Below are 24,466 nucleotides of genomic sequence, written 5' to 3' on the forward strand. Positions count from 1 at the left end.
TCTGCTATCATGTTTTCACCCTTCCTGACTTTCATGAATACCATATGGTACACAGTCATTGTAGCTTCAATTGACAAGTTTATACTGTCAGTGTTTCAGGGGAAAGACTCTAATGTTATCCAATAGTCATGTTGGGACATGGCTGTCCCACTATGGAAATATCTAAAACTGGCATGAGAATCGTATGCTTGTTTCCAAAAGGGTATTTGAAAATCAGGCTGTGGTGGGGTTCAGCCTGACCAGAAAAATCTGTCACTGGAGCTTTAAAAACCTGTTGCTTCATCCTCAGCTTTATCCTTCTGTCTAACTCCTCTTTTAAGATGGACAAATAAAATATTGGTTGAGAGGAATGACATACTTTTATTTTAATTTCCAAAGGAACTCTAGGCTGGATCTGCTTATAGATGCATTATAAGGGCCTGATCCTGCAAAGTAACTCCATGGAATAACTGCATTTACTCCTAACAAAACTGACACCATCATTTGGCTCGATATCTGGCACCTTGAAACTGCTTGTGGATACAATTCGAATTGTGTATCTAATTCTTTTTCTTGGAATTCATCTCTTCACCAAGTGGTCTAGGACTACTGTGAACAGTGGCACAATGCAAGGATCTAATGTGAGATTTGAGCTTCGTCTTTTGAATTGGGAACACGTCATTCTTTGTGCCTGGTAACCTTTCTGGTTGAATCAGAAGTGGCATTTGTGGGTCTATGTTATTATGTGAGTTTGATTTCAGACTTGACCACCTATCTACTTTTATGGGCTGGGATGCCACAGAAAGGTTTATCCTCCTTCCCTACTACCTATGCTGAGAGAAATGTGTTTCACTGAGTGACAGTCTTGCAAGCAGAAAGTTCACAGAAAGGAAAAAAATTCCCCAAGCAGAGGAGGATGCTCATGAAAGTGCTTCCAAAAAAATTATCATTAAAATCTGATATGAGAAAGTATTCACATGTAAACAATTAAAGGAAAGAATTCAGCAACTTTCTGAACTGGGAACCAATGGGCCTGATTCTCCACAGCCTGACACCTTCTGTAACCATTTGCAGCAGTGCAAAGTAAGGTGTAAATCGCTGACATTCTTGAGAATCAGGATCTAATGTCTTCAAGTGGCTGCTTTAGCAGGCACTGAAAAGACAACCACAGACATGTATCAGAAAGATGTCAAGATTAACACTAGGCTATAACAGCTGGAACTATATGCAGACATCTGCAACAGGAGGAATAAAGTTTCACTATGATATGACCTATGTGGCTTGGTCCCTATAGCCCATCAATATAACATAAAAACAAGGTTTCAGAGGAGCAGCCGTGTTAAGTCTGTATTCGCAAAAAGAAAAGGAGTACTAGTGGCACCTTAGAGACTAACCAATTTATTTGAGCATAAGCTTTCATGAGTTACAGCTCATTTTCTGTGTGTATATAAATCTCCTCACTGTATTTTCCACAGTATGCATCCGATGAAGTGAGCTGTAGCTCACGAAAGCCTATGCTCAAATAAATTGGTTAGTTTATAAAAGCAAGGTTGCTAACTCTTGCTATTTTATCACAAGTATTACAATATTTAGTAATGCCCCAGCTCCTAGAGGCAAGTGATTATGTGAGAAACTCAGCTTTAATTTTAAAAAATAACTCCTAAGTTTCTAGCCCTTATGGTTGCAGAACAAATCCTGAAAATGTGACCCCAGTGCATCCTAAAGGCTCAGAACCCAGAGGGCAAATAAAGAGTACCACCACTGGTTATATTTTAAAACCTCACAACTTTTAAGCCAATCTCATGATTTTTGGTGCCTGACTCATGATCACTGAATGATTTGGGAATAGTGTAACAGATAGCAATATTTGTTCACTTCTTGACAGAATGTTTACAGTTATATCATTCCACAGATGGAGAACTGTACTCTGGGACAGCAGCAGACTTCATGGGTAGAGATTTTGCCATTTTCCGAACTCTGGGGCACCATCATCCGATCAGGACAGAGCAGCATGATTCCCGCTGGCTGAATGGTATGGAGAGACGTACATTTTTTTCCAGTGTTATGTTCATGTAGCTTTCAAAGTCTAGCATACCACAAACAGTTCCTTTCCAGTAACACCCATGACATGTTTACCTCTCCTTGATATGGAGCAGAATTTTGTCTTAAACCAGTTAACCTAATCAAGAGTGATTTATAAAGGAGCGCTTTTTGGTTTTTAATTATATTGAGATTTGTGGAGTGTGATTAAATTTAAACCATATCCAGAGGCAGCAGCTAAAGCAGTATCATGTGGCAGGAGCAAACTGCTGTACATGTATGTTAAACAGGACTTCTAGGCCTGAGGAAGTACCTGCAGGGAAGTCTCAGCACAGATGCGAGAGAGAATGTTAACTGGAATTGCACCCTCTACAGGCCAGTTCATAATGCAACTGGGTCATCTCTGAGGTGCAGTTCTGACATTAGCCCTCCTGACTCTCCAGGAGGAGAAAGAGGGGAAGGAAAATTAGATAACAGGAGCCCTCAAACATGCCATAGCTCCCAATATTTTGGAGTGTCAAAGGAGCCCTGGGTGCCCTAGAGCTTGCCTCCATTACTGGAATATTTGCTATTTTCACAGGGCAGAGTAACTTCAGTTACTAGGTGCAGTTAACCAGATAGACTCAGAAATGCTCATCTGCCAGTGCAAACACCACAATTACATGTGTTATCAAAGCATTTGCACATGCAAATAAAGGCCTGATCCAATTCCAAGTGAAGTCAGTTTCCACTAACTCCAGTGGGAATTGGATAGGTGCACTGACATATTCATGCATTCACATATTCATGCATTCTCAGTTTTAAAAAGCTAACTGGTTCCAATAGCTTGTTTAAAGTAATTGAAGACACTCTGGACAACCTCGTATTGATATTTAAAAGACTTAAAGCTAATTTTTGTAAAGGGCTGACAGCCTTTCTTTCTGTAGATCCAATTTGTATTTGCATTCCTATTTCTGAATCTCAAAAATGGGTTCAAATGTTTGCACCTACCGTGAGGGTCAGGTAACCCTCATTTGCATCCACAATTCAGTGCAAGTGCAAAAATACAGATGCAAATTTTGCAAGTGCAAAAGGGAAGCTGTCTTTTGAAACATGTCCTTTAATGGAAAAGCATATTAGTTAATGTACAACAGATAACATAGGTATAATAATAATGATAAACACATTGGATCTGATTCTGCTCCCATTGAAATCAGTGGCAAAACTCCCATGGGTGACAGAGAGAACAGGTTTGTGTCAACTGGGTATTGCTTTTGCAGGCAGTTGTTGCCTGATAGCCCAGAAATATTGCTCATTGATTTCTTGTTGTTCTGATGACAGACACGATATCTGGACTTCCGGGAACATTGAAGTGGAAGTGAGAGTTTGTCACTGATCTATATAGATAGATTCTGCCAGGAGAGTATCTTTCTGTGGGGTAGATTAATACTAAGAATAGCACAGAACCATTGTGATGGCCTTGGTGAAATAAAGCCCAGTAAAAGCTGCTTTTGTGCAGTAGATTCACACAATGACAGCTGAGTCAGGAGGATTTATGCAGTGGGAAAGCACAGCCATTGTCCGCATCCCCTGCACTTCATTGCTGAAAATGTGTCATTCCTTTCTGGATTCAGTTATCAGTCTCTCAGTGCTGAATGTGAAAACTGCTTTTCCCAAATTAGCACTGAGTTAACATCTGAGAGGGTGTGGAAACCAGAACTGCTTTGTGCTGAAGATGGAGAGAAGTATAAGAGCGCACACAAAGAGCTTGCACACCCTGACCCCTCTGAAATGAAATATTCTTGAACTAGCGCAAAACTGGGGACAATTTCAACCTTGTACAGAATAGACATGAGTTTGGGATTTAATTACAGTCCTTAAACTGCATTCCTGCCCGGCAAAGTCCTGTTGAATTTACTAAGATGAGAAATAGTTCTCAAAAACCTATATAAGGGATTAGAGATTGATCCTGTGCGATTTACTAGAGTTAGATTCCTGCGAAAGGTTGGTTTAAGAATTCGATTAGAGAATTATTACTCCCTATTAAAGGCTATAGAACTTTTTCCAGTACATTCTCATTAATGAGGTCCTGGCTGCATTTCCACTGAATTCTCTGTGACCAATAGAGAAGTCCAAAAATAATCATCTGGGGCTGAAACTATACAGACATACTGCTCCTTCGGTTTTTCTTTTTCTATTTGCCTTTTTTTAATGTGTAATTACAAAATAAATTTCCTGGTTTCAGATTTTTTTTAAATGAATACCTTTCTAATGAACTATGCCAGCGTTGAAGGATGAGATATGTTCTATATACACAGAGCTCTATATACACTAGAAGTGCAAGCTTTCCCATTCCTTCCCATCACCCTCTTCTGGAAACTGTGGCCTCTGCTGAGACTTCCAATAAGGGAATATCAGCCAAGTGCCAGTTTCTTATGTTGTGGGTAGCTCTATTGGAGTTATCCCAAGACCATTAAAAAGATATGTTCAATTATAATGATTTTGTCATTACACACAAGGCCCTGATTCTAACTACCAAACCACAACTGAAAGACACCCTATCTCTTGGGCCAACCAGTCACTTGCGATAGTTTGGGAACATCTGAAATTAGTGACAGAAAGGTGGTATTTTGAGCATAGATTAGAGGGTGTGATCCTGGCTCCATCTACTATGTCCTGCTTCCTCAGTACAAAGGGGACGGAGGGATGTCCTAGCTGGGGATTTCCCTCATATGCTTCGACTCCGGGGGTGCTTCAGGGTTGGAGCACGGATGAAAAAAAATTAGCAGGTGCTTAGCACCCACTGGCAGCCAGCCTCCCTCCCCCTCCCCCACAGCACCTCCCACCCACCAGCGGCCCTGCCGCTCAACTCCTCCCCCTCCCTTCTAGCGCCACCCACCTGATGTGAGCAGCTCTTCCGCAACGGGCAGGAGGCGCTGGTGGGGACGATCGGGGACGGGGCGCACTTGGGGGAGGGGGACGGAAGAGGCAGGGCAGGAGTGGGAGCTTGGGGGAAGGAGTGGAGTGGGGGCAGGGCCTGGGGCTGAGTGGGGGTTGAACACTGCTGGGCAAAGGGAAAAGCCAGCACCTGTGATTTCCCTGATGAAGTGGGAATTCTTGGGTGATCTAAAAACAGCATATGTAGCTCTATACCACCCACTCCCGTCCCCTGGCATAGGGGAATTCCTGGATGGGCTGAAGGCATGGCTGGAAGTGGGGGCGGAGGGGGAGAGAGAGAGGAGGGGGGAAGTTGCAGTGCAGTATGCTGAAGCAAATGCTAAGCAACACAGAGATGGACTAAAGCCTCTGTTTGGGCGGGGGATTAGGGGAGTGGAAAGATGGCTTAGAGCCAATTTTCCCTGCACCCTCCCTGGTTCTGACCTGAGCACAGGGGCTCCAACCTTACATCTTTAAAGTTAAAAAATCAGATTTGAAAAATGAATAGTCCATAAATGTGTATTTTAAGAGAAAATATTAGGAGTTGGGCTACAGACAGCTTGAAAGGAAATTAAACCACAAAAGGGACATTAAAGGAGCATTATGCATCTGTTTTTCACCCATGAAAGCAAGGCAATGCAAGCCTGATACACCCTCCTGATAACAGTTTGAGTTAAAGGCAGAATGTCAGGCTGGATTTCCAGTCTTAACTTGGAATTTCCTTCCTTTCTGAGGGTTTAAACCAGCCCCGTGATGTTATTTTAGAATCCTTTCTGCGGTTTAATATTTAAAGTGGGATAGTAGCTATGCATAGTCCCCTGGAGACATTGTCCTTGATAATCTTTACTTTACGGTTCCATAAACAGCTGAGTATTATAGAAGCTGAGCGAGTGTTCAGTAAAAAAGAAAATGCCCTCTTACATTTCACAGGCTCTGAGACAGGAAACATGGACTTGATCCTCTTATGACATTTGTGCAGTGCTTTATAGCCATCATTGTACACAGTTTCCCTTTATGACAGATTACAAGATGCCTCAGTGCTGGCGATGTGCAAATATCTTTGCATATTAGCATATCTCACTGTGTAGTGTGGTGTATGGAATCAGAAAGACAAGATTCTAAATATTTCAGGTATTTTCTTTTCTAAAAAGGTCATATGAAATGTGTGAAGACATTTAGAAGTGAACTATTTTTCCTTTCCAACTTCTGCTGAGACTTGAATGTGCTGATTGTCTACTGTATTTGACTCTATGCGTCTTCTTTGGTTAGCCACACTAACTCCTCTCTCTCTCCACATATGCAGCATTTCTCCGTACCACTCCCACTTCTGCATACCTCCCTTACCCTGAATGTTCTTAAATACCTTCCCTACCTCCCACTTTCATGCAAACCTCCCACAAGTGGTGCAGCTGAATTGGGGTAAAACATGGTTAGCATTATTTCACAAGCCAGGGTTGAATACTACTTGGGACAAGTGTGATATATTTATTAATCTAGATATAACTGGGCTTGGAAAGATTAGACATCTATTGGTAAATGTTGGTGAACACTGATTTCACCACACACACATGTAAGCCAATTTGTTATAGTTTGAAGCCTGCACATCTGCTGCTTGAGCCCAAGGACTATGTCCATTAAAAAGCAGTAGTAGATTGATATTCTCTTATGTGGGCTAGCACTAGAGAGAGACAAAGAAGCACACTTTCCTTTTTTAGACACAATGTCTCGGCACGCTCACTCTTGCAGACACAACAAACATGTGTCCATATAAAGAGGAAGACTCCTTCCGCTGTTGAACATGCCCCCCCCCCGTTCTTCTTTACTAAAAAAAGAATAGTAATAATAATTTCCCATGTGACAAATTCCACATGTGACAGATGTTAGTCATGTCACTTAATGGGGCTCAGCTATTGTGGTGACGAGGGTGGCATAAGAACTTGAATAGACTAGAATCCAAATAGAATTTTCAGACTTTTCTCTTTCAGCTCTTGCTCCAAATTTGAGGTGTTGAAAGTGATTTAAAATGTTATTTCTTGCTCTCCATCAACTCCCTAATCTGTATACGCCTGTCTTCTATCACAGCCCCTTCCTGTGCTCATTCCCTTCCCAGAGTGTTACAGCCACTTTACTGCAATTAAAACCTAATTATTGGAGTAAATGCAGAATTACTCGAAGCACAAAAATTCTCTTGTTTGCTGCTGCTGTTACTTGATGTTTATACAGCTACTGATTTAAGGGAATGTGGCACAGGGAGCTTTAGGTCTGACCCAGTTCACACATCCCGTCTGGGTAGTTGGGGTATTTTTAATGAAATATAAGAAGCCATTCTAGCTGGGAGTTAAGGGCCAATAACAATTAGGAAATGAGCAATTTCTTTAAGATTCGTCCACTTTCAGGAGACATGTGCACACGCAGGGGAAAAGTATTCTTAAAGTTCCCTCCACCAGAAAAATTGCTCTCTCAAATCAAATGTCTGAATGGAATGATTTGAAATTTTGTCAGCAACTAGACCCTATTTTCTCATTCCAGTACTTAATAATACAGCACTGGGTAATTTTCTTTCAAAAGGGTTTTTATCCACTAGGCAAGCTCCCCACCCTCACTCTGGCCCTTTTATGCTGGGTAAAATGGTCAGAGTAGCACAAAGCTGTATGACTACCCCCGCTCTATGGTGTGCTTTTGTTTTTTTAGCGGGAAGAGGGATTTCTGTTGCAGGCACTGTGAAAGACAGCCATAAGACTACCTTCCGAAGATCCCCTCCTGGCAAGCATGCAGGGGCAGGAGGGGCATGTGAAAGGTGCTATGGCCCATAGGCAACATGGGGAGGAAGCTGTAATTTAGACAGGCCCACAGGGCATGCTTTTCTCCTGTGATGAAAGTACTGTGCTATTGTAATGCCAACAGATCCCGGTCGTTGGTGGGCGGGATCGAACCAGGGACCTCTGGAGCTTAGTGCATGAGCCTCTACAGCGTGAGCTAAAAGCCAACTGGCTGTTAGCTAAGGCTGTACAGCAGACTCATTTAACTCTTGCTAAGTGGTCTCAGTGCCACTAGATGGGATAGAACACCACACCCAAGATGTGTGTGGGTTTCATACTTCTCCTAGCGGAGGAAGCGTGTCCCAAGCTTCAGAGACTTCCCAGTTGAAATCACAGACGAGCCCCGACTTGTAATGCCAACAGACTGGGGTTGGTGGGCGGGATTGAACTGGGGACCTCTGGAGCTTAGTGCATGAGCCTCTACAGCATGAGCTAAAAGCCAACTGGCTCTTAGCTAAGGCTGTACAGCAGACTCATTTAACTCTCTCTCTCTCTTTAAGTGGTCTCAGTACCACTAGATGGGAAAGAACACCACACCCAGATGGTGTGTGGGTTACACTATATCTCTTAAAGACACAGCCCAGAACTCATCCACCATATTTTAGCTCTAGGGCATGGGTAAGTGTTTACCTTCAGGTGCACACTCCAAAGGTCATGAGTGGGCCCTAGAGATCTGTTCTGTACCCTTTCTAGATTTGAGTAAGAAGAATTTCTCAATATTGTATTTATGAGTTGTTGGTTTGTTAATCATTATGTTATTGATTTCAATGGAAGTGCTTGTAGAGTAATGTGGAATAAGGTTCTATTCCTCATAAGGAAGGGCAGCCAGGGTCTATGCTTGTATAATTGAAGTCCTGGTAACTGTTAATAGCAATCTCTATGCTACTCCCTGTATATTAATTTCAATTAATTTTTTGAAATAATATTTAATCAATGCAGTGTGTGTATGTATATATTTATGACATAAAGGCCACCCACATTCACTAGTTTACAGTTGTGTAGCCTTGCCAGAATTTCCTCCCCACAAGAGTGAATTATATTGTATAACGCTGAGTTCAAGTAAAAAAGACACTCCTTCCTGCAGGACAGGTGGCATGTTAACACTCCCAGACTGTAGCTTTTCTTCTGTCTCTGGAACAGGTTTCTCTTTAAATAATACAATGTGTGGGTTTTACAAAGAATTGAATCACCATCAGAAAAGAAACATGGGTTTAAATGGCAGGCTGCTAATTCAAGACTATTCCTGTATGTGCAGGCTGGCTTCGCAAACCCAAGAGATAGTTCAAGAGATTTACAGGCTGCTGATGTTCATAAGATTCCCTTAACCCTCATGTAATGATATATTAAGACTAGGTTGGCTAATCATGATCTTGGAAATGGTAAAATAAAGTCTTTGAAGAACATTCTTATTTAGGGCCATTTGTGACTCTCTTGCTCAGGCTGAGTGGTACTCTGCTCCACGAGTAGTCCCTGGATTTCAGTGTGAATAGAGGTAAATGCAATTGCTATTGTGAGTAAGATGGGCTGGTCTACACAGAGATATAGTGAGTGACAAGCCAGGGTGCAAATCTATAGTGCACAAACCTGCCACACAGTAACTGGCCACTGTACACTAAAGATCTACAGCGTGCTTTGACGTACTGCTGCAGTGGCACGGTAGCAGGTCCACGTGGCCAGTTAGTGCATGGCAAGCAAATTCAGACATTGTGGATTTACACCCTGGCTTGCTACATGGTAAGTCTCCATGTAGACAAGCACGGAGTAAAGGTGTCAGCATCTGACACTTGGAGAGTTTTGCAATCACTGTTAATGGAGGTGACTAACCAGCACTTTCAAGACAAAAATATTTCCAGTGAATCCCATGGCAAAACTCTAATTGACTTTAGTGGGAGCAGGATCGGGTCTGTCACATTCCCCTCTACTTTGAATATGACAAATGTCTGAATTTGCTTTTTTCTTTCCTTGTTTTTTCTCTTTCTGCTCTAGCCATCAGTTTAATTCATGTTGACCCTGTCAGTACCAATTTCCTCTTCTCAGGCCACCACATTCAGAGTCTGGTGGGCGTTCAATAGAGATTTACTGTTGACTGGGTAATTTGAGTTCATGTGTGTGGTGAAAAATTAGTGAGGAAAATTACCCAGCAAAGTGGATGCCATGACAATGCATTTCACCATGGTGTGACTGGCTCTGTCTGACATAGCTCTCAAAAGCTCTCCCTCTGTGAAAATAGGGCCTGTTTGCAAATTAATTAGTTTCTGGCAGTGGCTTGATTGTTGACCCAAAGTTTGTAGAGTGGAAAAACAATCAGATTAGTGTGTTCAATATAAAGGCCCAGTGCGACACTTGAGTGTGGTTTGCCAAACTGTTGAGACCATGAATGGAGTGAAACAAATTCTTTTTTGAGAAGCCAAGCCAAAGGTTAAGTGTGATGTGACTAGGCATGCTGGCTGTGGGGGGATGGAGAATTAGAGGGTTTCAGCCACACAAAGCTGGATGGTATTAAGCAAGTTTCGTTACATTTAATGACATTCACAGCATTAGATACAAAGTCATTGGGTGTGTTTTAATCTCCATTAGAGGGAGAAATAGGCTGGCCTTTTTATTAGATTTTTTTTTCGTGTAGTCATGGGAAACACTAGTGACTGGCTATGGGGGCTATTAGAGCTGGGCCCAGATCTTAACCCTGAATTCAACCGTCCCCAAACTTTGTGGAAATTTAGATCAGGATCCACACTTTGTAAATGGCCCCTTATCTCTGTAGCGGTGCAATCCAAACCTTAGATTCAACCCTTGAAGTTAGGGTCTGTATTCACATGTGATTGATCAGGTCCTTCTCTTAAACAGTATTGAAGATATCTCATAAGACAAATACATTGGAAGATACATAGGTTAAATAGATAAACTAGCTAACAGAAAGACACCAGGCCTGTATCTCTATTGTTCCTAAAAGATCTCATGGACCAGATCCTTAGCTGTGGTTAACTGGCATAGCTGCACTGAAATCAGGATAGCTGTACTGGTTTACATTAGCTGAGGAGTTTGGGTCATATCACTAATGACATACTTTACTATCAATGCATTATCAATGTGATTAATTTATTTAATAGCAAAAAATGATAGCTGTTTTTCTTAAAAACGACTCTTCACTTTAGTTACCTTTTATGGGATTAATATTATTTCTGTCACCCCATTATATGCCTGTTGAATTCCCTTAAAATCTTTCATTTAAATCAAACAATGCCTAGGCAAACCTTTTAGCTCTGTTAAATAAGTTCATAAAAAAATATAGCTAAATGAGAACTGTACCATATGGGAATTTTAAGTGGTCTTAAACCAGTGTCCTGAAATATTTTAGATGGGAGCCCAATGGACCTGGATCTGAATAGTCACTGACTTTTGTGAAGTTTGTTTCCTGATCCAGACTTTGTGGCTAGTTTTCTGTATGTAATGGGCCAAACCAAAACCCCACTTATGAACGATGCTAAACTTTCAACTGCTTGTACAAAAAACCATACATCACTGCATGCAATTACCACAAATGAATGCTCATATCAGGTATCTGATCAGGCAAAAAGACATAATTGGCCTTCACATGTGCAAATACCAGCTCCAGATGGGTGTTTGCACTGCAACAATTAGGCATATCATTTGAGTTAAACAGAATACTTGGTGCATACATTAAAATCTTAATTAGCTTTAGACATAGGTGAATTGTCCTGTAGACTTAAGACTTTCCTCTCACTGCTTGGGTCTATCACTCCCCCTTTTCTCTGTTCATGATTTTCTAAAAATTCCAGTCTGAATGGTTGTAAGGCTAAGTAATTGCTTTTGTTCTTTGGTTTATTTAATATAAATGCACAAATCTCAATAAATGATAGGTCCTCACCCTAATGGTAGACATCACAGTTGCAAAGTTATAGAATCCCAACATGAATTTGTGTGGCAAATCAGTGACTGCAGATTTATTCATGCCCTCTGGGACCTGCGCTGCCTTTTCATCTTAGCATGCAATATGATTTAAATTACAGCTTGTGCAGAGCTGTGCCTTGGGATTCCACTGCATGTTTCCGACTGTTTATAGTTCAGTGAGCTTTAACCTCTGTGATTCTCAAAATTAAATAATGTCAGGGCTGATATCAAACTGATGGCTGGTACTAGGTTGCTTAAGCACTCTCTTGTATTAAAAGCCTATTTTTACAATGCGGTAGAAATATCTGTGTATTAAAACCATAGAAAATATATTCAGCTAATTTCAAGAGCTTGATTTAAAAGTTGCAACAACAAGGAATTGTAAAGGCAATACTAAGCTACAGTGTTAAAGGCTTGCTCCTCTTTCCACTGAAGTTAACAGAGGTATGACTATTGACTTCAATGGAACAGGACTGGGCCCCAACTCACCACATTGTGCCTAAGTATTGCAGCACAAATGGTATGTAAGATCAAGAAATAGTACAGGTTAGGTTTCTTTTATTTTGCTTTGTTTGTTTGTTTACTTATCAAAACACAATAGGCAGTTAACTAGTCCCTTGTAGAATATCATGGCTTAATTATTTTTAAATACTAAACTGTATCAGACAGTATTACTCCTGGGGGAATTCTGCACCCCTGCTCATGCACAGAATTCATGTCCCCTGGAGATTTCTTTGCTTCCCCACAGAAAAATGATTTTCTGACAGGGAAGCTGCAAGAGCAGTCACGCATCACTCCTTAAGTGTGCAGGTACATTGTTTCAGGCACCCGGAGCAGCCGGCAGAGAGGTAAATCACCACAGGGCTGGGGACACCCCAGCCACTGGCTCCTACCCTGAGCTGGGATCAGCTGCTAGTCCCAGCTGGGTTCGAGGCGGGAGGGGACGGGACTTCCTCTTCCCCTGCAAGGAGTGGCTGGGGCTTTGTCAGACCCACCCCCAGAAACCTCCCCCAGCTGCAGGAAGTTCAAGATCCTCTCTTGCTTCGTGCCCCCATCGCTCCTCAGCTGTGGGGAGAGGGGTCACTGTATGGGGAGCTGCTCCCTCATATGCCCAACCCCCATGCATCCAGACCTCCCATACGTAGACACCCCTGCCAAGCTTCACCCCGTACACCCAGAACCCCCCTACCCCTCCATACCCAATCCCCACCTCACTGACCCTCGGCCCCTGCATCTGGAGGCCCCTGCAACCAGACCCCCTGCCTCTGGACCCCCACCCCTTCACCCAAACCACCCCCCACCCAGCACCCTGTACTTAAAACCCCACCCTGATGAGCCCCCTGCACCACCCTGAGCCTGCACATTGAGATCCCCATGTCACTGACCCCCAACGAGCTGCACCCAGACACCCATCCCACCAAGTCCCGCTCCCCCAGCACCCACACCCCCCAGCTGAGCCCCCCACACCCAGATCTCTTTGCTGAGCCCCAACCACTTCACCTGGAAACCAATGCCCCTGCATCTGGAACCCCTGCAACAAGCCTCTGTGCATGTAGATCCCCCCATACCTAGACCCCCCACAGAGCTGCCTGCACCCAGATTGCCCCATACAGAATCCTCTCACCTTAGGATCCAAGTGTGGAGGGGGTCAATTCCCCCACATTGACCCCCTCCACTCTTGGATCCTGCCTGGTTGAGTCTGCCTACCCCTCCCCTGGTGCACCTGGCGCAGAGGGGCAGGGCCCCAGGGTGTTTCTGGGGCAGGCTCAGGCCTTGTGCTATGTCAGGGTCAGGTGCAACCTCATCACTGAGTCTGTGTCCTGGGGGTGGGGGATGTGGGGGGCTGCAGGGTGATCTCCCACCTTCATGAAGTCAGTGGCCTGTGCTCCCCACTGCCATGCTGGAGCCTCTGCATTTATTGACAAATAAACTTGCAGAATTTTGCAGAATTTAAAAATATTGTGTGCAGAATTTTTAATTTTTTGGCACAGAATTTTTAATTTTTTGGTGCAGAATGCCCTCTGGAGCACAGTAAATAAGCACCCCTATTTTCACAATAAGCCAAAAATCAAGCTAATCACATTTCAAAACAAGCCAATCCCTAAGAACCCCAACACTCTGTGTGACTAGATCCCCCTGGCATGCAGTCTGGGACTGTGGTGGGCCCGCTGTGCACCCCTGACTCTCTCCTCTGCTTGCCCCCCCTTGCCCCTGCTTGCCAGCAGCTGATCTAAAAAAAAAGAAGCAACAAGCAACAATCTACGAGCCAAACAAGCAACAAGCTACAAGCCAAAAACTAGCCAACAAGCAACTCACAAGCCAATTAAGCCAAAAACAAGCCCAATTTATGCATTTTTTCACAGGTTTGGCATGTCTGCTCAGGAGTAATAGTATATACTAGAAATCTTTCAGTACTATAGTTGCATTTCCTCTAAAAAATTGAGGAAGAGCACCCAGAAAGGATCCAATGAGAATCTGAACATTCAATCTGTTGTGGTAATTTATTCCTTCACAGATCTCCATCTGTATTCAGAATCGTAGCTGTCCATTTTAATGGCAAAAATAAGAGTTTAGTGGTTTTCATTCCTATGAACTCTTCAAAGCCAGCACAGTCAACAGCAGTCCTATTCTATGCCTTCTTCAACTTCCTCAAACTGAGTTCTTTTCCTAAGTTCCAATATGCAACACCTGTGCAAACCGTGAAGGCCAGGGGGTTGTATAAGTGTCACCGAGGGCCTAATCTAGCCTGCACAACTTTATCACTGGCAACGATGCACAAGTGGAGCGATGCACAAGTGGAGAGAAGCCAGCTTGGCTCTCACTCAGACCCTAGATTGAGTTTGCAGCTCTGGAAGCAAGGGGAAAAAGCAACCCCTTATTTTGACTTGTAAGCTTGCTTAGCACATTTGACTGGAAATCACTGAGACAGTAAACGTGACACTGCACAAATTTTTTTCCACAGAATCTCGGTTGTCAGGTACTATGGGGAAAACACAGTAAAAGAACGTAGTTGGATTCCCAGTGTGATGCCTTTCAGTCCTGCATGCATCCTGCTTGGCTTCAGAATTCCCATTTGCATCAATGGTGTGACCATCAGCTTTTAAAATTATCCAGGCCAGGCATACAACTATGGACGCAGACTAATTTCCTTCAGTGTTTGTTACTGTATTACGACAAACCTCAAGCACATATTCCATGATCATCAGTAGCTGAGGGACTGTCGTTTTTTTCTTAGCGGCTGAGTGAAGCTTAGATATACAAACACATAGTAGATTATTCAGAGAAGATGGAAGGAATGCAGTTGTCCCTGTAAACATTATTATGTTCTGTGAAAAATATTCTTGTACGGTGTATTCCTCAGCTGTGTGTATTTTTAAATAAGATCCTTAACACCCTATAGACTGAAATCTGTATACCTTTTTCAGACCTGAAGAAGCTCTTTGTGTAGCTGGAAAGCTTGTCTCTTTCAAAGTTGATCCAAGAAAAAAATATTACCTTGCTCACTTCATCTCTCTAAAATCTTGTGATATTTTATTTAATTAACATAGCTGATTTTTCAGTTAAACAGAAGCTGACAAAAATCCAAAGTTTCTGACCCATGTGTTATTGTTTTTGCATTTTTGAATCTTATAAAATGCCAAAATATTCTAATGTAACAGAAATTATATGTTAGCTGGTTTGTTCTCAGATCTTGCATGCTCAGTAAAAAGCCCTTGGAAATATGGTTTTACACTGCTACTAACATTAAGAATAGAATGTGTATAAGGATACAGGTCCAGATCCTAAACTGATGTAAGACAACATAGGTCCATAGGCTTCAGTGGAGCTATGCCAGCTTACACTAGTTCAGAGACTTGCCCGTAGATTTGATACTTAACATATTTGCACAACTATATATTAAAATAGCTATTAATGTATAGGTTCATATATATACCCAGAGAGACAGTGTTGTTATACTATATAATAAAGAATCTATCACATAATTACAATTTTATGGTACAATTTAAGAAACATCAAGATATAATGGCTTCCTATGCCAACAACTGATAGTCAGTAAAGAATAACTATTAGTGTATCATGAATTGTGATACCGTATAGTTCAATAACCACAATATAACAGGAAAGCTGGTAACAAAATTGCTTTTAGGAAGCTTTCCTGCAGGAACTGTACTTCCAGTGGTATAACTCAAGTCATATTATCTGTTTTGATGTGCATGCAGGATATTGTATATCAGTATCTAAAAGGTTATTGAGAGCTTGAAACGTGTGGACAAGCCACAAAAATTGAACTGCCAGCTTTACCCAAACCTAATTTGGAGTCCCATTCCACTCCCATTTCACTGGCAGTGTCCCAGAGTGGATTGCAGTTGGCTGGTCTCGTCCTATAGCATAAATGATCCCATTGTTTGGTCGGTATAGCAGGTGGTAGCATGATGGACATAGGAAATTGAGGTGCAACGAAGTGGCAGAGGAGGAATAATTTGCTTTAGAAGAGTGTCTTAGACTGTAAGCTGTTTGTGGCAAGGATCATATTTTTGTTCTGTATTGTACCGAGCCTAGCACAATGTTGTCCTATGCCATGATTGGGGCTTCTAGTGCTGCCACAGAACAGATAATAAATAAATAATACAAAAAAGTCCCCCCCCCCCTTTTTTTTTTAGGAGACAGGTTTGTATGGGTTTTTTTTATTAGATTAGTGGCACTCTCTAGTGGCACTCTCTAAGATATGGAGAAGGTGCTTTTCATAAACATAAGCATACACATAAATCTTGAATTTCCTGTCTGTAGTTTAGTAAACAGGGACAAAGCCATGGTTTGGACTGGATTGGCTTTTCTTTTAAACTGGCAAATCTGTGGTAGCTTTGTGCCGACACTGAAATCAGAGTATATAGTCCTTATGTTAAACCTGGTATTTACTGGTTACTAAATTATCTTTGAGTAAAATCCATGTTCCATTGTAATGAAGTGCAAAACTCCCATTGATTTCAATAGGATCAGGATTTGGGTCTTTGTGAATGTGGAAGTGTTCATGAGCAGTCAATTGCTAATGCAAAGAAAAATTATAGGGCAGTTCAAACCAAGCTACTAAAACCATTAAACCTCCAAGGAAGCTGTAGCAAAGTAACTGGGGAATAGTGGGCACTGGAAGTAGTAGAGACATTTACTGGAGCTAACATGCATTGTGGAAATTTAAAGAATGTTATTTTGATGGGGTGGGAGAGTGGAAGTTTTCCATAAAAGTTTTAAGCAAGAAAGCAAAATCCTGGGAATCAAGGAGATGAAAGAAGGATTTGATGTCATAGACTAAAAGACAGAAAATAGTAAACTTTAAAAGATAACTGTAAAAACGTAACTGTAAAAAGAGGAGTTGTGGAGTAGGCAGACACAGTATGTTGTAAAGCGAGCAAATAAAGGTCTCTTAAAATGGGTTTAAATGGTTGAAATTAGATCTAGAAGCTTGGAGAAAAGAAAGAGTCGACGAATACTAGCACCACCAACTGTACAGGGAGATGTCAGCAAACCAGTAAAGTGCCTGAAACCACTCTGGCTTATTGCTAAAAGCAGCCAAGTCAGCAGGCTGTAGATTGGCCAAGTCAGCAGGCTTAGCTTCACCGGGGTGGGGGGGCTTTGGATGCCACAGAAAGGGCAGCTTGACTCCCCGTCCTTCCTGATAAGAATTGTGTTGAAGTGGCTGATACATGCATTTTAGAAGAGCAGGATGTGCCCCAGGAATGTCTGTTGGGGCCTCAAGGCTGCAAACTCTGGAAAAACCCACACCTGGTTAATCGATAATCAGAAGGAACCTCTTGCTTGACCACTGAAACTGCTTGCTTAACAAGTTTTCTTTAAGGGACATGTCATTCTATTACTAAAGTATAAATAAGGAGGGAAAGTTTGAGGTAGTTGGACTCTTTTTGGACTCTCCCTCTGGATACATCTTGCAGTCCCCACCGGCAGATGGAAGATTTGGCCACCGGAAGCCTGCCGCTGTGTCACTCGAGAGCCACTCGAGAGCCACACTCAGCTTTGGTAATTATCAAGGGTTGGGGTATTTTACTAACCTTTTGCGGACATGTGTAAGTGCTTGAGACTAAGTAAGTTTAGCTTTAAGTGAAAGCACTCTTGTGTTGTCCCCTTTGTGCCAGCCATCTATTGGTCGGATGGCTGTGTCTCTCCTGATTTATTTCCTGACAGCACCTCACACAGAGTAAAAGTTACCAAGAGCTTTGGGTTGAAAGACCCTGAGTAACATAACCAGGGAAGTGTTTAAAATGATGCTAACCAATTTGCTATAAAGGTCAAAAAATTGTAGAGTAAAACCTTTGCGAGAATTATATCTGATTTCTTTATGTGCAGTTTGTCTTGATTTTAAAATGTATCTTCACTTACCAAACAGTAAGACACATGAACTGTAAATAGAAAAGCCTGATGACAGCTGACCCCTGATCACTAAGGAGCTTTCATAATTTGTTGGGTAACCTGTCATCTGTATTCTGTACAGCGTTCAAGCTACATGCAACAAGAAAAACTAAATAAAATGTGGGAAAGAAAGGGAGTGCCATCCCTTTTGCAAGAATTATGCTTTACTTGCTTCCTTATGATACCTAGATACTACAGCAGTGGGTCCATTAGAAAGAGAAAGCAGTCAGTATTTTGTTCTTACATATAATTTAATTTAATAAAATAAAATGTTTCTGTATCTTATAAAAGCTGACATTTAAAAGTAGAGTTCATTGGCAATATCTGTTTCCTGAATGGTACCACAGCAGATATCAACACTGCAAAGGCAAAATTCTCTTCACTCCTCTGCATTGCAGGTCTCAGTTGTATACTCTGCTGTATTTCTGTGCACAGAACTCCCATTGAGGTCAATGAGAGCTCTGAACATGGAATGAGTATAGACTATGCAACAGAGAGCTGCACTGTGAATTAGTGAGTGATTCTCACTGGCTTGTTTATAGGGATTGGTATTCTTGCTACCCAGCCCTGTGATATACAATATGAATAGCTCAGTTATGTTTTTTGACATAATTACCAGAATCTTGTTGGTGGAAACTTCTCCTGAGAGACTGTTCCACAGCTTAATACATCTTACTGCAAGAATATTTTTCCTGAGTTTTCACTTTTTAAAGAAGTCATACCCTTATCCTTTGTCACTGACTAAATAATTCTTCTCTCTTTGGTGTTTAAGCTCCGCAAGTATTCATATGTGCTTGTAAGCACCCCACCATACCCACTAAAAAATAACATTAAAATACAGGTGAACCTCCCTTTCTGACAACAGCTTGAGAATATTCCCAGAAACTTTTTATAATCTGGAGTTACAGTCATTATGCCTCAAAGCTTTCTAAACCTCTGTATGCAGACATGGAAGTACATGTTTTCTGTGACTACAGTGAGCAAGATTTGACCCTTAAAGTCTAATTGATGATGAACAATCCTCTGTTAACAGGGAGATGGACTAGGTAACCGAGTAGGTCTTTTCCATCTCTAGGGAATCCATGATTGTAATCACAGCGTACGCCAATATTTGCCCCCCCATCTCTTTTTTTTTTTTGTATCGACAGTGTTAATATACCATATCAGTGATAAGCCTGTAACTTATTTCCATTCAGCTATAACTGCTGGTAATTCTTTTTTTTTCTGTTGATTGATGCTAAATTAAGTTGGAATTACATATTATGTCCACGTGACTACTAAATGAGGTCGTCATAATTGATGTTATCACACTGAATATCAAAAGTAGCAATGAGGATTTGTGTCTCCACTCCCAAGTGTTGCTGAAATGCCCTGCTGGATTTTGCTTTATTTCACTAAATTGAGAGATTAGTTAAAAACTGTCATTCACCCAGTGCTTACTCTCTACTGCCTTCATTTATTAAGCTTGCCTTAATGGATTTTGTGTCAAGTTCTTGTACATTGGCTGTAAAAGTTAATTATAATAATAAAGCTATTTTACATAGTCTGACAAAATGACCTCAGCTTTGTGGCTACATCAGAAGGACTTGGCAAAGGAATTAAATTATTATGCAAGGATTAGAAAGGTTAGGGAATCTCTACAGGACTGTTTGTCTGCTGGATCACTACTTTGAAATGGGACTGGTTTGGTGATCATCATCTGATGAACATTCCCTAAAAAATGAGTTGATGGGCTCAATCCAGTTCTTTTTGTATATATATGTAGCACCTTCTAGTCAGTTCACTGGCATTAATGGATTAAGCCTGACAACACCCCTGTAAGGTACAGTAGATAAATATTATTCTTCCTATTTTGCAAATGAATGAACTGAGACCCAAGAGATAAGGGCCATATTGTCCACTATGCAGGAAAAATATACACAGGGGACAGGAAACAACGTGAGTGGAAAATTTGTCCTGCCAGTGAGGAGTTTGTGTTCCCTGTAAAATTGGGTAGGGGATCCTAGATGCCTAAATCTCAGGAGATATGGTGGGGCTGAGATCACCATGCAGAGCCCTCTGCACTGCTGATCAGCTCACAGCTTCAGAGACTCAGAGAAATACAGGACTCGCAGGGACCTCGGTAGGTCAGCTAATCCAGCCCCGTAAGTGTTATCTAGACCATCCTTGATAGCTGCTTGTCTAACCTGATTTTAAAAACCTCCAGTGGTGGAGATCCCACAGCCTCCCTAGGTAACATGCATCCTTCATCAGCCATGCTATTAATGCCTGATCCATATCATTTTCCTTTCCAAATCCCCATCATATGTGGGCTACAAACTTTAAGATAATATAGATTTTTTTTGAAGGATATCAGTCTTCTGGCTGCTGGACTTTAGGAATAACTCAATTATCTTAAAATTAACACAGTGGTGATAGAAATATAACACCTTCAGATATAGGCAGCCACAGAAAAGAGGTGCTAATGACATCCCATAAATTTTGGTGGTTATTCTTTAAAGAGATAATAATCACCTCTTTCAGATTAAATAGGATGGGTAGATCAGAAGGTTTGTTTTGTGGGAAATCTAATTTACTTTGTGAATTATGCTATAATTTGACTGAACTTTTGTGTTCACTTTACTTCACCATATAATTAGTCATTATAGAGAATCAAAATTATTGTTGTCTCTTTAAGAACAAAGGCCTCAGAAACTGATAATTATTTCACAGTTCAACATTTTGTTCCTTTGCCTTCCCATGCAGCCTACAGTATGACTCGTTAGAAATGTTCAGACTAAGAACTACATTAGCGGGGAGGGGAAAGATCGGCTCCACCCTAGTGGCAGTGCCGGGAGATTGTGGGTACTGCTGTACTGCAAACACAGAATCAGCAGGTCTTGCATCCTCTCTCTTGCTCATGCGCTAGAGGGAAGCACCACACACTCATATGCAAAGAATTAAGTTATGTGGCACTGAGGGGAGTGTGTTACAAATTTTAAAGGGGTAACAAGAGCTATCTCTCATCATGCTCCTGCACAGCATCTGTAGAGGCACCATGGATCTGGTTCTCATTGACATTAAAGCCCACTTTCACTGCTTTGGCAGTGGAAAGTGGCCTTGAAGAGAGCATACATTTAATTCGCTGTCATTGTAAGACTTCTTTACACTGGAGGAGTGGTATAAAGGAACCTTAGGGTAAATGAGAGACAGGCCCTAAGCCTAAGGGCATGTCTGCATTACAAGCACAGGGTGCGACTGCAGCTCATGTAGCCATACTTGAGCTAGTTTTAATCTAGCTAATTCAAGTACCAGAACAGTGAGGCTGCAGCAGTGTGTGCTTCAGAGTGGGATGTACAATCCTGCCTGGAACCCTGGTAGTTACTTTTGGGGCTACTTTGTAGTGAAGTGCACTTTGCCACAGCTTCTCTGCTGCAGAACCTGAGCTAGGTTAGAGCTAGCTCAGGTATGTCTACGCAAGATGCAGTCCCCCCGCCCCCTATGATGGCAAATGCAGACACGTCCTTAGGCTTAGGGCCTGACTCTCATTTATCCTAAGGTCTCTTTATATCATTTAGCAGTTGTAGTGGGCCAAATAACAACCAAGCCTAAATCTCTCTCCATTCCCGAAAACTATATCTGCAGTTTCTGATTTTTTCTTTTCTTCTTTTTTAATTTCCTGATTTCTTACAGTGAATGCTATACTTAGAATACAAATGGTGCTGTTCAGCTAATCTGAACTGATGTTGAGCTATGTCTTTGTCAAGATGTGACAGCCCACTCGGGGGGCTGGTTTCAGTCTGCATGAGTTTCGCACACCTAAACCAATAGGTTCTGTCCACAGGGCTGGAGCCCACAACGTCCCTTCTGGTTCCTTTGGAATTTGGAGTTTGTATGAATGGAGAGAGAGAAAAATTGGTCTTTCCCATCTTATCCAGAGAGCAGTTATAAGCAGCAAGCAAAGTAGATTCCACAGAAGTAAAGATGTAATTATATAACCCACAACCATCAGCATAGACCCTGAGGTACAGAGATGTTTTTACTTCAGGAGAAGTCTAAGTGTCAATATAGTTCTGAAAATCATGCCTTTGTTTTTTTGTCCATGCCCAACCTGCACTTCTAAAGAGCTTGACTAAAGAAGACAGCTTTGTTTTAATGTTTCTTACAATAAGAATTACTTTTAGATGATGATAACAACGAAAATATTGAAAATCCTTTCACACTATGATTCGATCCTTGTTGCCAATTGTGTGGCAGTGGAATTGAGGTCTGGACAGAAACTGGATGTGGAAGAGCATTGTGAGTTCATTAGCATCCTCAGCTAGGTGTTTCCTTCTTCCTGTGCTACCTTCTTGTATTGGGATTTTGAAAAAGTTGCGAGCTTAATATCATGTAAAGCATCTTCCATCCTTAAATGTCCCAAAGCACTTTGTTTCACTGACCAGCAAAATGCAGACACCTGTACAGTGAAACAGTGTCGGTATTTAACAGCACAAAGCAACATTACACAAGTTTTAGTCCAAAAAATGAAAAATATTATATGCAATTGCAATTGCAGGGGGAATTTAGATAAACTAAACACACATGATCCAGTATTATAATTTTGCTATGACACTAAGGCTAGTATCACTAGACTTTGAAAAAATTTGATGAGATCTCTAATCTCTTATCAGACCCTAGTTTAATTTCACATCCAACAAACACTACCTATAAAACCATAGTCCTGTAACATCATTCTGGAGTACTGATTTAGTAATGATTCAGAGACAAAAGTGCTATCTACCAAATCATAAATACCATTACCTTGAGAACTCTTGATTTTTCCCAGGAGCAGGATTCCTATTAAAGTATGAATGACCAAAACCAGTTCTACTTATCTTGCAAGAGCAGCTAATATCACAACCAGATATGGTATGAATACAGAAATGGTATGGATGGCTCACAGCCGCTTTTACTTATGCTCTAAGCTTCCCAAGGTCCTCTACAGGCCTTGAAAAACAAAGAATTGCCAGTACACATTGTACTTCAGCCACACTCTTTCTTTGTCCCTGGCCCTGCCCTGACACAGCCCCTGTGCTAAGGGCTGGGAACAGGACTGGTGTAACATCCTTACACCATCTTTTAACAGCCAAGGAGTCCTCTTGTATAAGGGATAGTCTCAGGGAGCCATTTTCAACATCTCTGAGGAAACTTTATGCCAGCAGACTGCTGTAAAAGGGGTGATGTCATGCTCAGGACATCCAGAAATGTGAGCCCCTGTGTTACCCTGTGCCTTAGCAAGAGCAAGGGCTTTGCTGTTGCTAAACTGTATCAGTTCCCTGACACACCAACTCATCTGCCTTGCCAGAAAGCTCTTCAGGACTCTGCCAAGCTAAACCTTTCCTTGCAGACAACAACCAGTGAACCCCAGTTCCCAAGTTACCCACAGATGTCTCCCTGCAGTGTCCAATCCCTCACATGGGATGCTTACAGAAATTATTAAATTCATTGCCTCCAAAGAGATATGGCACACATCAGCCTGTAAGGTTAGCTAGAGGCTCACACTTCACTTAAATACACAGCGCTCAGATGGTTTTGTAATAAAACCAGAATAAGTTTATTAACAGGAAATAAGTGATACTAAGCAAAGAAAAAAAAGACAGGTATGGTTACAAACAATAAAATAAAACATGCCTTCTAGTGACTAAAACTTAATTTTAGCTAGTTATGATCTTTGCCTAAGCAGTTTTCTTACTTACCATTGGTTCACATCATCCCTACCCCACCAGATTGGTGATCCAACTTTCACAGGCTCAGAGAGTGGTTCACCCTCTGTCCACTCAGTGATGGATAACTAAAATGCCTTTTTGCTCCCTTTGTATTACTCAAAGTCTATTGTCTGTGCCTCAAGAGCCAGGAGTGCAAATTCTGTCCCCTGGTGTGATTGTTAAACAGTTTTCTCCCTTGCTTGTTTAGCTTGGTGGCTCTGTTTACCTTATACATAAATGTACTTTCATTGTTCACTGTTAGGATTCTGCAAGCTGGTCAGACAAGTAAAGACAAATTCCTTTTTCTAGGGTGGGCTAGGTTTATGCATTGTCTCCCAAGCACATGTAAAGCACAAATTTCAGCACACATCTATACTTTGTACACAACCAGTCCTTACATCACACAATAATTTTTGGGACCAATGTGTCACCAATTTACACAGGATACCCCAGATGACCCCTCTGAGATACATATTATAACAACAGTGCATTGGGGCAATGATTGTGTCAGGCCTGAGTTACAGGATGGGGGGCCCTCTTTCATTTGGCACTGAGGTGCTCCCAGGGTTACAAAGATCCTTATCTGTAAGTGAGAATCAGGCCCAAAGTTTGACTGAGTCAGTGGCAAAAGAAGGTGTTTGACAGGTGAGGAATTAA

The 24,466-nt window shown here is 41.7% G+C and overlaps 1 protein-coding gene across 2 annotated transcripts in view; it reads left to right on the forward strand.

The window, feature by feature from the left end:
• SEMA3A (semaphorin 3A) overlaps positions 1 to 24,466 on the forward strand; it is a 419,590-nt gene that overhangs the window by 343,635 nt on the left and 51,489 nt on the right. For both annotated transcript variants that reach the window (XM_084624857.1, XM_084624856.1), the window contains one exon: positions 1,892 to 2,011. In XM_084624857.1, coding sequence (XP_084480983.1) covers positions 1,892 to 2,011 — 120 coding nt within the window. The remainder of the gene's footprint in view (positions 1 to 1,891; positions 2,012 to 24,466) is intronic.

Source organism: Lepidochelys olivacea (genome assembly GCF_965140295.1).
Source record: "Lepidochelys olivacea isolate rLepOli2 genome assembly, chromosome: 1".
NCBI classification, from domain to species: domain Eukaryota; kingdom Metazoa; phylum Chordata; order Testudines; family Cheloniidae; genus Lepidochelys; species Lepidochelys olivacea.